The sequence below is a fragment of the Coregonus clupeaformis genome, unplaced genomic scaffold (genome assembly GCF_020615455.1).
Source record: "Coregonus clupeaformis isolate EN_2021a unplaced genomic scaffold, ASM2061545v1 scaf0714, whole genome shotgun sequence".
NCBI lineage: Eukaryota > Metazoa > Chordata > Actinopteri > Salmoniformes > Salmonidae > Coregonus > Coregonus clupeaformis.
This window is the reverse complement of record NW_025534169.1, coordinates 23,930-40,046: the sequence shown is the minus strand read 5'-3', so window position 1 is coordinate 40,046 and position 16,117 is coordinate 23,930. Positions and strand designations below refer to the sequence as shown.

At 39.2% G+C, this 16,117-nt stretch overlaps 1 protein-coding gene across 1 annotated transcript; it reads right to left on the bottom strand.

Moving 5' to 3' along the window:
- Window positions 1-233: 233 nt before the first annotated feature.
- LOC121564405 (fibronectin) lies at window positions 234-14,318 on the bottom strand. The gene is made up of 10 exons (XM_041875752.2): window positions 14,253-14,318; window positions 9,970-10,015; window positions 9,516-9,782; window positions 9,124-9,390; window positions 5,072-5,341; window positions 3,780-3,863; window positions 3,605-3,694; window positions 3,346-3,488; window positions 2,454-2,548; window positions 234-2,255 (listed from the first exon to the last, which is right to left on the bottom strand). Exons 1-10 carry the CDS (start codon window positions 14,253-14,255, stop codon window positions 2,108-2,110), a joined length of 1,413 nt encoding a protein of 470 aa, XP_041731686.1. The 5' UTR covers window positions 14,256-14,318; the 3' UTR covers window positions 234-2,107.
- Between the last annotated feature and the right edge of the window lie 1,799 nt (window positions 14,319-16,117).

Genomic DNA, 16,117 nt, shown 5'->3' with positions numbered 1-16,117 from the left:
GACAAAACACTATTAGTCATGTTAACACTATTATTGCACACAGAGTTAGTCCATGCAAATTATTATGTGACTTGTTAAGCACATTTTTACTCCTGAACATATTTAGGCTTTACATAACACAGGGGTTGAATACTTCAGCTTTTCATTTCATTAATTTTAAAACATTTCTGAAAACATAATTCCACTGACATAATGGGGTATTTTTTGTAGGCCAGTGACCCAAAATCTGAATTTAATCCATTTTAAATTTAGGCTGTGACACAACAAAATGTGGAAACATCAATTGGTGTGAATACTTTCTGCAGGCACTGTATGTAGTGTTTGACAGTGTACAACTACATTCACGATTTTAATTGGCTGATGCGGATTTTGAGACAGAGGCAAAAAGTTTAATGTTTGTTAAAAGGGATCCCTGTTACCATATTTATTTACATTTATTGTTGTATGTTACACATTTACTTATGAGCAATTCTAATATCTTATAGTGAATATTAAGGCGTTATAAATGTTTTACAGGGCATTATATGTGTATGCGTCATAGAAATTGTTACTGGATATTTAACTTGTGTTACAGAAGATGTCTTCAAATTTAACCAAACAGAAATTACCATATCAAATCTGATCTCATAAATTACCATATATCTGATCTCCTACAGTACCATATCATATCTAATAAATTATATGTGATCTGATCTCATACAGTATCATATCTGATCTGATCTCATATCATATCATAACATATCTGAACAGATCCCCTAATGATGTACCCAGGAAGGCTGTGGGTGGTGGAGAACAGATCCCCTAATGCTGCATTCAAAACACCTGGGAACTCAGAAATCTCAGACTTCAGTATGTTCAAGACACCTGTTAAGGTGTAGATGTGTAGAAATTATGTTGAATATAATAATAACCTACATTTATCAATCTGACTCCATTATTATGTGAACGCTATAGGTCCATAATGGTATCCAGTGGGTATAGCTAAGGTTGGAGCCTTAGAAGATGCACATGTTCAGGTTTTAAGTTCAAGTTCCAGAATACTGCACAGAAGTTCTAAATGTGAATATTTCATCCAACAGGAGTATTGTGTTGCTAGTTGGGCAGAGTTTGCTCTTTTGGGACTATCCCATCGGTTCCTTTGTACTGGGTAAGCTAAGTAAAAAGATAAAACAACTAACATTACCAGAGAGAGGTCAAAGACAAAACTGATCCTAGATCAGCACTCTTACTGTGGGATGCTTTGTGAATACGGGCTCTGGTCACATGTCCATGGATGACACAACCCTTCTAGTGGTCAATTCTGGTACTGCTATAACTTTACTGATAACGACTGTTTTCTATCTATTAACTAAAGTGTTTTTACTGTGCTACGTCAACTAATAACTGACACCATTTAGAAGGAAAACATTGGAGTTACTATTCATACATTACAACACTTAGTATTACAGTATACCTGACAAGTAAATGACATACCTGGATCACAGTATATAGATGTGTTCATTCTACTGATGAAATACATGGTACATATGGAATGGAATGGAAGGAAACAGAACACTGCTGCATTTGAAATGGATTGATAACTGTAAAAACTTAAATGAAAACAGAATCTTATTCAATTGTTATATGCACACATTAAAATGGTAAAAATTGTAAATATAGTTTTTAAAAAAGTCAACCACAGTTAGAGCCTACTAGACCACAGTTAGAGCGTACTAGACCACAGTTAGAGCCTACTAGACCACAGTTAGAGCCTACTAGACCACAGTTAGAGCCTACTAGACCACAGTTAGAGCCTACTAGACCACAGTTAGAGCCTACTAGACCACAGTTAGAGCCTACTAGACCACAGTTAGAGCCTACTAGACCACAGTTAGAGCCTACTAGACCACAGTTAGAGCCTACTAGACCACAGTTAGAGCCTACTAGACCACAATTCCACTCCCCTGGGCCTGATGAACGGTGGACAAACTCCACATAGCCCTGCTCTCTTTAAAGACATCAAATACATCTTTCAATGTAGATACACATAGAAACACGTTAGGCCTAACAAAGGGAAAACCAGTGCAACTCCATAAGATAGGGGCTTACATTAGTTATTATAATTAGACTACGGTGTGAACGGTTTTTCACACACCCAGTAATTTGAAGTACATTTTACACCCTTCCAACTCTTCAATGGGTCTGATGCCGTCTGTGAGATCTCAATACAAGCCACCTCGTCATTCAAGCTACTTGGTTCCCCTTCCATCCAATAGCTATAAACAACACAGAGAATCAGAGATTAATATCATCCAATAGAAAATAGAGAATCAGACGGTTAACCTAGTGTCCAGGCTCAATTGCTACCATTCGACAGAGAGTGAGAGAGACATCTGGCTGAGGACAAGATTATCGGACTGTAAAAAGTAATTTATTACAACAGAAAAAAAGTCCTCCAGAACCTGTTCACTTACGTAGGTTTAAATGCTGTGTTGACAAGCCACTCCCAGATTCCGTCTTTTTTATATACACCAATCCAGACATTCTTCTTAAATCCATTGATAAATATCTATAATATCATTTTGGAAGAAAAACAATGACCATTATTTAATCTCCACAGCAGAGGAACACTTTTACATGTTTATAAATAATAATAGTATTAGTAGTCTAATAGTAGTAGTAGTAGTAGTATAATGGACTGAGCCTGGTCAATAGAAATACAAGGGGATTTAGGATGTTTGAAAGGGTCCTAAGTACTTTGATATATGCCTTCCTCAGCGCTCACAAAAAAATAAAAAAATGTTGCCGAGCACTGGAGCAAACTCAGGACGCTCGGAGGGGAAGCGTGCTCACACCACACAGACCAATCAGCTCTGACGACTGCGCCACGGCAGTTCACAATGCTCAGGCAAGAGGGAGAGTACTTGATGGAAACAGAGCGTTGTTTTTAATCATTTTAGTTTGAAGCCTTCCCCAACCCATTGCCCTGACCTTAACCCCTAACCATAACCCTTTGAGTTGTTTCTGTTTGAACCCTGTAACCTCACAGAATTAACCCTGTAACCACAAGGAATGAATGCGTCAAAAATAGACTTTGATCCAGATTACGTCGAATGTCGAAGTGAAACTATGAGATCAGGTTGCAGCCTCAGCTGCTATACTATAGTATAGGTATAGATATAATCTCATGCAAACTTGCTTTGCTGACAGGAAGTATATTCTATAAATTGACAGTGACATGAACATTGGTGATACAATTATTTACATATTGAATACTAATCAGAGATGTAGATAATGATGAATAATAATAATAATAATAATAAAGAAACAGTAGTATTATAGCATTACTAATGTATTCTCTATTACCTGTTCTTCTCTGCTGTTTATAACAACCAATTCAGCACCCATTGCTCTGCACTGCCGCTGACCGTCCCCGGCAGAGTCCCTCGTGGAGGAGACATAATAACAGCTGGTGCCAAACTTCCACCATTCCTTCAGACAGGGTTTCTCTGAAATAAACGAAATAGAACAGCAGGCATTTCAAAGTCTACAAATATATGAAATCTCTTCTAAGTATGAAATAAAATGATACTTGTAAATTAAGAAAATAAAAGACTGCACTCACCATAGGACCTAAGCCTGGTTTTTAACTGGTCTCTCTCTGTGGTCCTGGTATTTAGACTATTCTGTAGCTGGTCTCGCTCTGCAGTGGCATCTGTAAAAGGGAAAAGTCAATCAAAATGTGTAACTGTCACAACATTGACTACAAATGTTTTAGTAAAAAAATAAAAAACACTTACAGGAAACCCACAGGCCTATGATCACAGCCAGTAGAACACACACTGCAGCAACTCCAGAGGCTCTCTCCCACCACTGAAAATGTACTGAGTCACAAATTATTAAAGTAAGATCTTTGGTAATGTGTTAATGTGTTTTACTTGTATCATCAGTGCTTTATTTGAGCCAGATCCTGCGGGAACAGGATCCTGCACCTCTCCATTTTGGACTGATGCGTTACAGAACCTTTTTGGCCGGATCAGCTACCTTTCATAGCATGAAAAATAATTGTTACTGTTTGCAATGTAAAAATTATGATTAAAGACCTCAAAGTATCCTCGTTAATTCTCCTGCCCCCTAAAAAAAATGCAATGTGAAGATGTCGATTTTCAGCCCGCGCCTGATATTCTGAAAATACTAAACTTAACTACTTTATCACACATTGTTATTTCACATTATGGTTCACCCGATATGGATGAAAATACCATCAAATTAAAGCTGACGGTCTGCACTTTAACCTCATAGTCATTATTTCAAATCCAAGCTTTTGAAATGCTGCACTGTCGAGGACACTAGGTAGGGGTAAGGTAGAGGCAGGTAGTCTCAATATTAACGGAGGACACTGTAGGTAAGGGTAAGGTAGAGGAAGGTAGCCTCATTAACGGAGGACACTGTAGATAGGGGTAAGGTAGAGGAAGGTACTCTCAATAGTAACGGAGGACACTGTAGGTAGGGGTAAGGTAGAGGAAGGTAGCCTCAATATTAACGGAGGACACTAGGTAGGGTTAAGGTAGAGGAAGGTAGTCTCAATATTAACAGAGGACACTGTAGCTAGGGGTAAGGTAGAGGAAGGTAGCCTCAATATTAATGGAGGACACTGTAGATAGGGGTAAGGTAGAGACAGGTAGTCTTGAGGTTACAGTGTTGGGCCTGTAACCGAAAGGTTGCTGGTTCGAATGCCGGAGCGGACAAGGTGAAAAATATGTTGCTGTGCCCTTGAGCAAGGCACTTAATCCGAATTGCTCCAGGGGCGCTGTGCATTGGAGCCATTGTGATCATTGTCAAGAAGTCACACCCATTCGCGTTCAGAGTGAGAAAGTAAAGGCTATAAAGAAATAATTACGCTCAAATGATGAGGATTTCTATCATATTTAACAGGAGGAAAAGTAGAATATTAGTCAAAGTAGAAAATATACTGTACCTTTACATCCCATGCTGACAAATCCATTATGATTAGTTCAGTCATTTTGATAACTAGTTCAAATGAAATAAACTTTGACACCAGACATAATACTTTAGTAGGTTACTTCCTTACCTGTGGTCAGGGTTGTTGACACAGGTTTACTTTGCTTTCCATTTTCCAGCACAGTGCAGACAGTGACAGAGTACTGACTACCACGTTGCAGGTCATAGAGAGTGATGCTGGGTGAATATGTGGTGGTGTAGTGGGGTTGTGTCCCTGGACAGAAGTAAATGATCTGGTAATGATGTTGGGTTTGGTCCAATCCTGGTGGCTGGCTCCAGCTAACAGCAGCTGATGTGGTGTCCACTGAGTCAACAGTCAGCTGCTCTGGAGCAGGAAGTACTAAGGGAAATTAAATACATTCTTGTCAGGGCTACAGTTTAACTCCAGATATACACTGAGTTTACAAAACATTAAGGATACCTGCACTTTCCATGAAAGACTGACCAGGTAAATCCAGATGAAAGCTATGATCCCTTATTGATGTCACTTGTTAAATCCACTTCAATCAGTGTAGATGAAGGGGAGGAGACAGGTTAAAGAAGGATTTTTAAGCCTTGAGACAACTGAGACATGGATTTTATACATGTGCCATTCAGAGGGTGAATGGGCAAGACAAAATATTTAAGTGCCTTTGAACGGAGTATGGTATGTGCCAGGAGCATACATTTTGGTCAAGAACTGCGACGGTGCTGTTTTTTTCACACTCAACAGTTTCACGTGTGTATCAAGAATGGTCTACCACCCAATGGACATCCAGCCAACTTGACACAACTGTGGGAAGCATTGGAGTCAACATGGGCCAGCATCCCTGTGGAACGCTTTCGACACCTTGTAGAGTCTGACCCAATGAATTGAGGCTGTTCTGAGGGCAAAATGTTTGTACACTCAAATGTAATAAAATATTTAACAAATGTCCCACTTAACATTTCTCAATTTTATAAATCAGAAAAATGTAAAAGTTGTTAAAAAAATAAAGTCCTCAAGCTTTTGATAAAGAGATACATAACTTCCTCTCAGATATTGGCTGAATGTTGCTTCTTTCAGCCTCCCCAAAAGGCAAAAATCTCTTGATTAGGCTCAGTGTTGCACTAAGATTGCCGTAGTATTTTAAGATGTTCTAGCTAGGGTTGTGGAGGTCATGACATTTTGTCAGCTGGTTATTGTCATGCAATAGACTGCCGGTCTCACGGTAATTGACCGTGAATTAACATACCATAAAACGTATATGAAATGCTGAGTCTCAAATAGCCTCCTGTTCTTCTTAATAGCCGAAAAATAAAACACATTTCAGTCTATAAACGCCTGTTTCAAATAAACGCCTGGTTTAAATTAATTGTTTACGAGGTTACCATGAATTGTTTACAAGGTTTAATGTTTAAATAATAAAATAATTCAGCAATGACTCTAAGAAATTATGGCAATCAACCATTTTACAGCCAGTAAGAAACATTCAATTGAATGTTCATATTTCTACCATAAGCCGCCTCCAACATCGTTTTAGAGAATTTGCCAGTACTTCCAACCGGCCTCACAACCACAGACCGTGTGTAACCATGCCAGCCCAGGACCTCCACACCCGGCTTCTTCACCAGCGGGATCGTCTGAGACCAGCGACCCGGACAGCTGATGAAACTGAGGAGTATTTCTGTCTGTCATAATGCCCTTTGTGGGGAAAAACTAATTCTGATTGGCTGGGCCTCGCTCCCAAGTGGGTGGGCCTATGCCCTCTCAGGCCCCTCCATGGCTGCGCCCCTGCCCAGTCTAGTGAAATCCATAGATTAGGGCCTAATGAATTTATTTCAATTAACAGATTTCCTTATAAGAACTTTAACTCAGTAAAATTGTTTAAATTGTTGCATTTATATTTTTGTTCAGAAGAATATGTAGCTGTGCGTGGGTAAAATCACAGGGGACCATCTGCTACCCTGCTCAAACCACCGTATTACGCTACTCTCATCACCCCACTGGGGAACCATCGATACGGCTGGCTAGCCTATCTTCAAAGAAGCAACTTCAAGAGCGTATGGAAGGAAAATCAATTCTGTAGTTCTGTTCAGGACTACATGACAAGTCACCGGATACCGGACAACTACAGAGGAGAAAAACAGAAGACTTGTTGGAACCCTTTCGGAGAATCAGAGCCTTAAAAGCGTGCCGCGAAAAGGCCCAACTACCTTTCCAATGCGGCCCTGTCCACCGAGAGAGATACATGGCGAACCAGGCATTTCAAAGAGGGCGGCGGTTCATGTGCAAAGTTTATGGTTACAGTAGAAGAGAGTAGTTTCCGAATGTGGCAATGTTAAGTGTTTCTCTCCCTCTCTTCTTTAACAAGCATCAATGTTGTTGTCATTCCGCTAGGGACCTGTTTTCATCGCATTAAGTTTCCAGTCAATAACCGGTATAGTGGGTGTGTTTATCCTGTGTTCCCATTTAATTAGCTACTAAATAAATAATTAAACTAATTTCTGTAGTACTGAATCATAAGTAAGGCTCTGGTTTTTGCAGATGAAAGGAGGTTACGACTGTTCAGAATGATGATATGATACGAGGTTGATTAATAAGTTGACTGTTTACAGATGTGATTAGGTAAAGACTAGGGGTGTAACGATTCGTTTTAACAACGATTCGATTTGTATCACGATTCGTGGTTGTCGATACGATTCAAGGACGATATTGGTTCATTTAGAACGATACGATCCGAAACGATTCAGTGACTTGAAATCGATTCAGTAACCTTTTAACCAAAAATTCAACCAGTGTGACTGAAATAAATACCTGGATACTGGACAGTGCAGGTGAAGTTTCCTAGATTCCTGTTTCTTGTAAGGACCGCAATGGTGGCTTGATAATATCTCGCTCGTCGGCTTCTCCTCTGTTGTCCGCTTCTCCTCTGTTGTCCGCCATGCTTTATTTTGTTGTCTTGGCGCCTTTGCGCTGCTGCTGGCGCGATGACGTCACGGATAGGCAGATTGAATCGAGTAATGTTTAAAGCCTTTATCATTAAAAGTGCTAAGAAAAAACATCCATATAAAGTCTGACGTGCTTAAATCCAATGGGTTATTTCCTAGTATCGATACAATCGATTTATTACATTTTAAAACGATGTTAGATCGATATATGTTGTCCAAAAGGCCAACTCGCCGAGCACAGATCGATGTTGTTGGATCATAGGAATATAAATCGATACATCGATGTAGTAGATGGATCGTTACACCCCTAGTAAAGACCTTTTAGAGTTTATTCGGGAGATTTTTACATTTTACATTTACATTTACGTCATTTAGCAGACGCTCTTATCCAGAGCGACTTACAAATTGGTGCATTCACCTTATGATAGCCAGTGGGACAACCACTTCACAATTTTAATATTTTTTCTATATATTTTTTTTAATTATTATTATTTTTTGAATTTTTTCAAATTTGTAAAAAAAAAAAAAAATTGAGTATGTTTTTAATTTTCATTTATTGTTTTTTTATATGTGTTTTTTTATTATTATTATTATTATTATTATTATTATTATTATTATTTTTTTTTTTTTTTTTGTGGGGGGTGGGGGGAAATAGAAGGATTACTTTTATACTATCCCAGGTATTCCTTAAAGAGGTAGGGTTTCAAGTGTCTCCGGAAGGTGGTCAGTGACTCCGCTGTCCTGGCGTTGTGGGGGAGCTTGTTCCACCATTGGGAGATGGTAACTAAAGAACTGCTCTCGTGGTGCCCCAGATCCTAATGAGTTCATTGTTACATTATTCATCTAAAATCGGGTAACAATGAATCATAGTTGATTAGATAAATAACAGTTCAAGTCACGACACTGTCCATGGTTCTGATATGAAGATGTTGAAAGGTCATGTAACTGTTTGTTACTGTACATGCAAGCCCTAGTTCTACCTTAAATTTTAGCTCACCTCATTTTCAAAAAATTGTATCACTTAAAAATTTACCAAAAATGTTTATAGCCTTACGGGTGGAAAAGTACAAAAATCCAGGGCTTTTGATATGGGGGAAAAAACTAAACAAAGAAAAAACTAAAATAAAACAAAAATGTTATTTGTAATGCAACAAAATCACTGTAGTTTCTGGTAAAGAGATGATGAGCTGTAATTGGGGGAAGATCTCTTACTAGTGCAGATTGTTGTAGAGACAGGTTCACTCTGTTCCCCATTGCTCAGCACAGTTGAAACACTAACAGTGTACTCGGTGCCGGGTTGCAGGTTTGAGAAGGTTTTGTGGCAGTCGTCAGTAATGGCTGTGAGGGGGTCTGTTCCTGGGATGCAGTTGGATATGAAGAAGTGCTGTGGGACATTCTCCACCCCTTCAGCATTGGACCAGTGGAGAGTGAAGGAGGTCTCTTCCAAATGGTCTATCTTTAAATCTCTGGGTGGGACCACTGGAACAAAAATCAAGATTTGTTTAGAATAGAGGATGAGCTGTTTTTGACAGAGAATCCAAAAATGTCTCTAGGAATGAATGAATGATATAGCCTGTATAAAAACACAAGTTAGCCTACTGTACCTGTGGATAGGGATGCTGAGACACATCTGCTTTGGCTTCCATCTTCTCCTTCTGTAGCCACGTTAAACTGGTACTTTTTACCAGGTTGGAGACTGCTTATTTCAAGATGATGCCCACCTTTCACTCTTGTTGACCTTGTTTCACCGTCACACCCCCAGGTCACTCTGAATGTCTGTGGTCCAGTCAGCCCCTGAGGAGAACCCCAGCTCAGAGACACAGAATCGAATGTCAGCAACAGGACATGGATGTCACCAGGAGGGGGCAGCACTGGTGAAGGAATAATGAGAGAGAAAAACAGACTTTATTGAAAATAAAATTACATTAACAAATGTGTATTATTCATCCCAGCAGTTAAGGGACAACAATTCATATCTTACTAAATGTATCCTCTTAAATTGAGATTTAAATTAAATAATATAGCTTGGGTCAGTTTATTCTGTGTTTCCATACCTACCATCATCATCTGAGGCCAGCATTGTGTGATGGTCGCCAACACAACTCTTAAAGCGTAAGAAGAAAATATGAATCAGTCATTTCTTTAAAAACATAGAAATTCTTACTTTGGTAAATGTACAACAGATATTTTAAAATCAAGATACATCAACTGCTTTTGACATACAGGTACCTGCCAACATAAAGGAAACACTTGAGTAAATGATGGAACAAAGTATATTGAAAGCAGGTGCTTCCACACAGGTGTGGTTCCTGAGTTAATTAAGCAATTAAAACATCCCATCATGCTTAGGGTCATGTATTAAAATGCCCAGGTGCCCATTATTTTGGTTACCATGGCTAAAAGAGATCTCAGTGACTTTGAACGAGGGGTCTCAACGGACCATAGGGCCTTTAAAGGGTGTTTGTCTGTCGCCAGATCTCAAACCAATGGAACACTTACAGGAGACTCTGGAGCCTGAGGTAGCGTTTGACTACAATCAACAAAACACCAAATTATGGAAGTTATTGTGGAAGAATGGTGTCGCATGCCTCCAGTAGAGTTCCAGACAATTGTAGAATCTATGTCAAGGTACATTGAAGCTGTTCTGGCAGCTCGTGGTGGCCCAAATCCCTGTTAAGATACTTTATTTAGGCAGATACCTGCATATTCCTTCACAGCGTTCTGACTTATACAGGCACTGATGTTCTCCTGAACGTTTTGCCATGGTGAAGGAAACAAGCACAATTGCACGTTTCATTGCATTAAAAGAAAATGACATGTTTGGATAAAACACTGACGGTGCCGTCACACATTGCAACAATAATTCTGCTGATACTGTACCTGATCTAACTTTTCAGCATCCTCAGAACTGTATTGTACAACCCTGAGTAATGAAACCCAGTAGCTACCTGTCTTGTAACGGTAACCTAGGCTACCTTGTAACGGTAACCTAGGCTACCTTGTAACAGTAACCTAGGCTACCTTGTAACGGTAACCTAGGCTACCTTGTAACTAGGGTCGCACAATATTGGAAATAACTGACATTGCGATATTTTGTTTTTCTGCGATATATATTGCGATATGGGAAAAATGCAGTTTGCAAACAGCGACTTTTCAGGTGGAAGTCCTCATTAATAAAGTGTACAGTCAGACTTATGTAGGGCTCTGTTGTCCGACTGGACCACAAGTCCGTTGTTGCTGTATAATATTCCACTTGTGACAGCTCTGTTTCAACTTGTGCCTTGCATTTCTCGTACAACTCTGGGATGGCAACTTGAGAAAAATAGTTGCGTGATGGCATTACATACCGCTTGTCAAGCGACCGGATCATGTTTTAAAACCCTCTTTGGTAACCGTGTTTATTGGTACCATGTCTTTGGCGACGTGAAATGTTATTGAATCTGTGATTTCTCTCTGCCGTTTGGAACCCTTCTCGTATGGTGTAATACTGGCAAAGGCATCCGAAATAGATTTTTGCCTTGGAGGGCATTGAGATGCTTTGCACTCGTCATACGAAGATTTGTGGTGCCGCCTTAAATTATCTAACAAATTGGTCGTGTTGCCTCGTGTTGTGGCAACAATTGCAAGGCACTCTCGACAAAGTACCTGTTTTTGGTCAACATCATCCTGTCTGTAGCCGAAATATTTCCATATAATTGACGATGCATTTCTTTTTGCAACCAAATTCTCCATTTCGGTCTTTTTTGCCTGTTCCTCGCTCATAATTTCGTCACACGCAAGCAGAGCCTGCATGTCAACCACGTGCAGCAACCAACTCAGTGTTTAAAATAATAATAATAATAATAATAATAATAAACTGTGTATCCAATAACCCATAAATCGGAGTAAATTATGTTATATCAGACAGATATAATGCTAGTTTAACATTTCAAATATATATATATATTGTAGACTGATATGTTTACTTTACTAAATCGCACGTTCGGCGATGTGACTTGCTGATGCATACATCGCAATGTCGATGCTGAAACGATATATTGTGACGCCCTACTTGTAACGGTAACCTAGGCTACCTTGTAACGGTAACCTAGGCTACCTTGTAACGGTAACCTAGGCTACCTTGTAACGGTAACCTAGGCTACCTTGTAACGGTAACCTAGGCTACCTTGTAACGGTAACCTAGGCTACCTTGTAACGGTAACCTAGGCTACCTTGTAACGGTAACCTAGGCTACCTTTTAACAGTAACCTAGGCTACATTGTAATGGTAGCCAAAGTTGAAATAAATATGCAAGTTTAGCCCACTTGATATAAATAATAATTTAGTGTAGTTTTCTATCAGAAAAAGGACATGTCTGACTTTCAGAAAAATATATTGGTCAAACTCAGGCACTTCATTTTTTGGTGCATTTTCCAACTTGTTAGGTGCTTAATCCTAACAGGGTGGAAACTAACAGGGTGGACATTTGTTGGCTAAATTAGCCATAGTTTTGTGAGTGAGCAAGTTTGAGCTAGCATAATGTTGGACACTTGAACATGATTTTAACTTCTCTATCAAACATATTTTAACATTTTGAAATGTGGTTAATTTTCATGTAGCTTTAGACCATTGTTTTCCCACCAAAGAAATGATGACAATTCCTGAATGTGGGGTCATTGTAGGAAAGGGTGGTTTTCTTAAATGGAGATTTACAACAAACTAACAGGGTGGAAAGTGATATTAGGGACAAACAGAACATCTTAAATACAATAATAATTAATACAAAACATTATTGATGAGATAATTTAACTTGGACTATAAAATATTGAAGAAGATTAAATATTTTATGGCTTATATTTATTGTGGAAGTTGATGAATAACACCCGGGGACATGGCAAAAACACTTACATCCACTGAAGAAAAGTGTTCAAAATACATACAATTTCCTTTCAAGATCCATATTTTGGTGTTTTTAATGACGCAGGACTTTATATTTAAAGCCTTTTGGAATCCACATCTTAAACTAAATAAGAAGTGATATTTCCTGGAGACAGAAAACGCACCGCATTGTAGAAATGATGCAGGCTGGACACCAATTCGACCTAACCTGATACAGTTTATGTCGAATTGACGTCAAAAGTTGATTTCCTTTTGCATTTAAGTTAACCCTAATCCTTTTCCTAACCTTAACCTTAATTATCCTAACTTTCTGCATAATTTATCCTCACCAACCTGCTACGAAAAGTCAAACCTGTTCATTTCTGACAAATGGTATCCCTTCTAGCCCAAACGCCCCAACCATAGAGAATGATAGAGGCATCTAGCGGCCAAAATGTCACGTTAGAATGAGCAGTGCCATTGAGGGATGCCATCATATTAATGTAGTCAACTGGGTGGGACTTCCAACATCACTGGCAGAAGAAGAAAATGAACTCCTTTAAAATGGAGATGGCCTCATCGGCGCTGCCCATGCTGTCAGAGATGCTAAATAGAATAGATACAAGAGTGAACCCTCTATCTAGCTCTATGGTTCCAACTTAAACCGAAAGTGGTCACGTTTTTACACATCCATTTTGTCTGGGTTGACTGGGTGCAGCTGCGACTGGAAGTCATAGGCAATGTCTGAAATGTGCATTGTCCACTACTTACTAAAACTACATAGTGTACTAATCGTAATACGTACTATTTAGAACGTACTGTTTAGTAAAAATTAATGCACTAAGTACACTGCATCCTCTCAGCTGATAACCATCTGTCAAACACCTGAGTCTGTAAAGACGATTATCTTAAGTGTGGAGCGAATTCTACCAAAGCCAAAATGAGTATAAAATCCTAGCATTTAAAGCACTCAATTTTCGAAATGTTACATTATTTTCGAAATTTCACATAATATAAAAAACGCGCTATTTTCGCATACCTAAAATGCCTACTAATTAAACGCAAGTATGGGTATTCGGACACGGACACAGTAAAAATGTACCGCAAGTCATTTAGGCCTACAGGGCACTCAACGACATGACCACCTATCAAAGTTTGAAAGAAATACACTGTATACGCACGATTGCCTATTGTTTCTTTCGACATCAGCATGTATTATTTTAGGATAAATATATCAATATATCAGCTTAATAGATTACATGTCAGCATCAGATCGCTGTGTAAAAGACAACACCTTTCGTAGACTTCCTTGTGCGCACTCCGCCGTAGAGGGCCTAGTTGGGTATTTGATATTTTTACCTGCCATTTATTAGAAAGAGAAGTTAAAAATTGGGCATTATTATGTTCACGTTTCGTTGGGATAAATAAGAATTGACTCCTAAAGAATCTTACACCTGACTTATTTAATAAAAATATGAACCTACCATTTATCCTGCTGTCATGAAGCCTCGGGTGAAGCCACATAAAATAGTTGTCGAATTGACTTTCCTCTTCTTCTTTGGTATAATGGCATTATCAACAATTTTATCTGCATTCCGCCACCTACTGTACAGGTAGATAATAAGGATCATTGCAGTGCTTCTGCTGTTAAGTCTTGAAGGCCCAAAAACGTATCGGATGCAGATATAATGCTGTCCAGCTTCTTGGACACGTGTGCAGTACAATTAATAACTGTGGCTACAAATACTACAAAATACACCTTCTTCACAATAAGTGTATCCAGATCACTTGGTTGATGTATAACATGTGCAACTGGTTGTGGTGCATCCACCGCCATATCTTCTTCAGAACTGTGGCCTCTTTCCCCTTCAACGTTCTTCACCGCCTCCACATAGGAGATTTGCTTGATAGCTCAACCTCTTTCACCCTAACAGGGCACTCAGGGAATTCGGAAATATGATCCCCACCACAGTTGCAACATTTTACATTCAGACTCTTCAATAACATATTCCTTCCATCTGTAAACACTTGAAACATGGCCAAGCTTTATACACTTCTTGCATTGTTTTGCACGAACGCTCTTAAGGCATATCTTATACATCACTACATTACATAGGTTGGTAAATACTCAAACATCAATAGTACAGATAAACTTTGCTCATTTTTCCCATTCTCCATACGGGCCAAGCGACGTGCATTAACTACTCCTGGATTTTTCAGCCTAAGATATTGATTATCAATGTCCAACAGGACGCCAGAAATAGAACATTTGACCAGTGCCCTGCTCCGAAAATCAAAGCAGTTCACTTCATGTGTCAATCATTTCTCGAGCCACAATGCACACTCCTTTTGCTGTTTAGATACACACGATTTCAACACCATACCACTCCTGGTTACTATAATATCAACACCATACCACTCCTGGTTACTATGATATCAACACCATACCACTCCGGGTTACTATGATATCAACACCATACCACTCCTGGTTACTATGATATCAACACCATACCACTCCTGGTTACTATGATATCAACACCATACCACTCCAGGTTACTATGATATCAACACCATACCACTCCTGGTTACTATGATATCAACACCATACCACTCCTGGTTACTATGATATCAACACCATACCACTCCTGGTTACTATGATATCAACACCATACCACTCCTGGTTACTATGATATCAACACCATACCACTCCTGGTTACTATGATATCAACACCATACCACTCCTGGTTACTATGATATCAACACCATACCACTCCAGGGTAATATGATATCAACACCATACCACTCCTGGTTACTATGATATCAACACCATACCACTCCTGGTTACTATGATATCAACACCATACCACTCCTGGTTGCTATGATATCAACACCATACCACTCCTGGTTACTATGATATCAACACCATACCACTCCAGGTTACTATGATATCAACACCATACCACTCCTGGTTACTATGATATCAACACCATACCACTCCTGGTTACTATGATATCAACACCATACCACTCCTGGTTACTATGATATCAACACCATACCACTCCTGGTTGCTATGATATCAACACCATACCACTCCGGGTTACTATGATATCAACACCATACCACTCCTGGTTACTATGATATCAACACCATACCACTCCTGGTTACTATGATATCAACACCATACCACTCCAGGTTGCTATGATATCAACACCATACCACTCCTGGTTACTATGATATCAACACCATACCACTCCTGGTTACTATGATATCAACACCATACCACTCCAGGTTGCTATGATATCAACACCATACCACTCCTGGTTACTATGATATCAACACCATACCACTC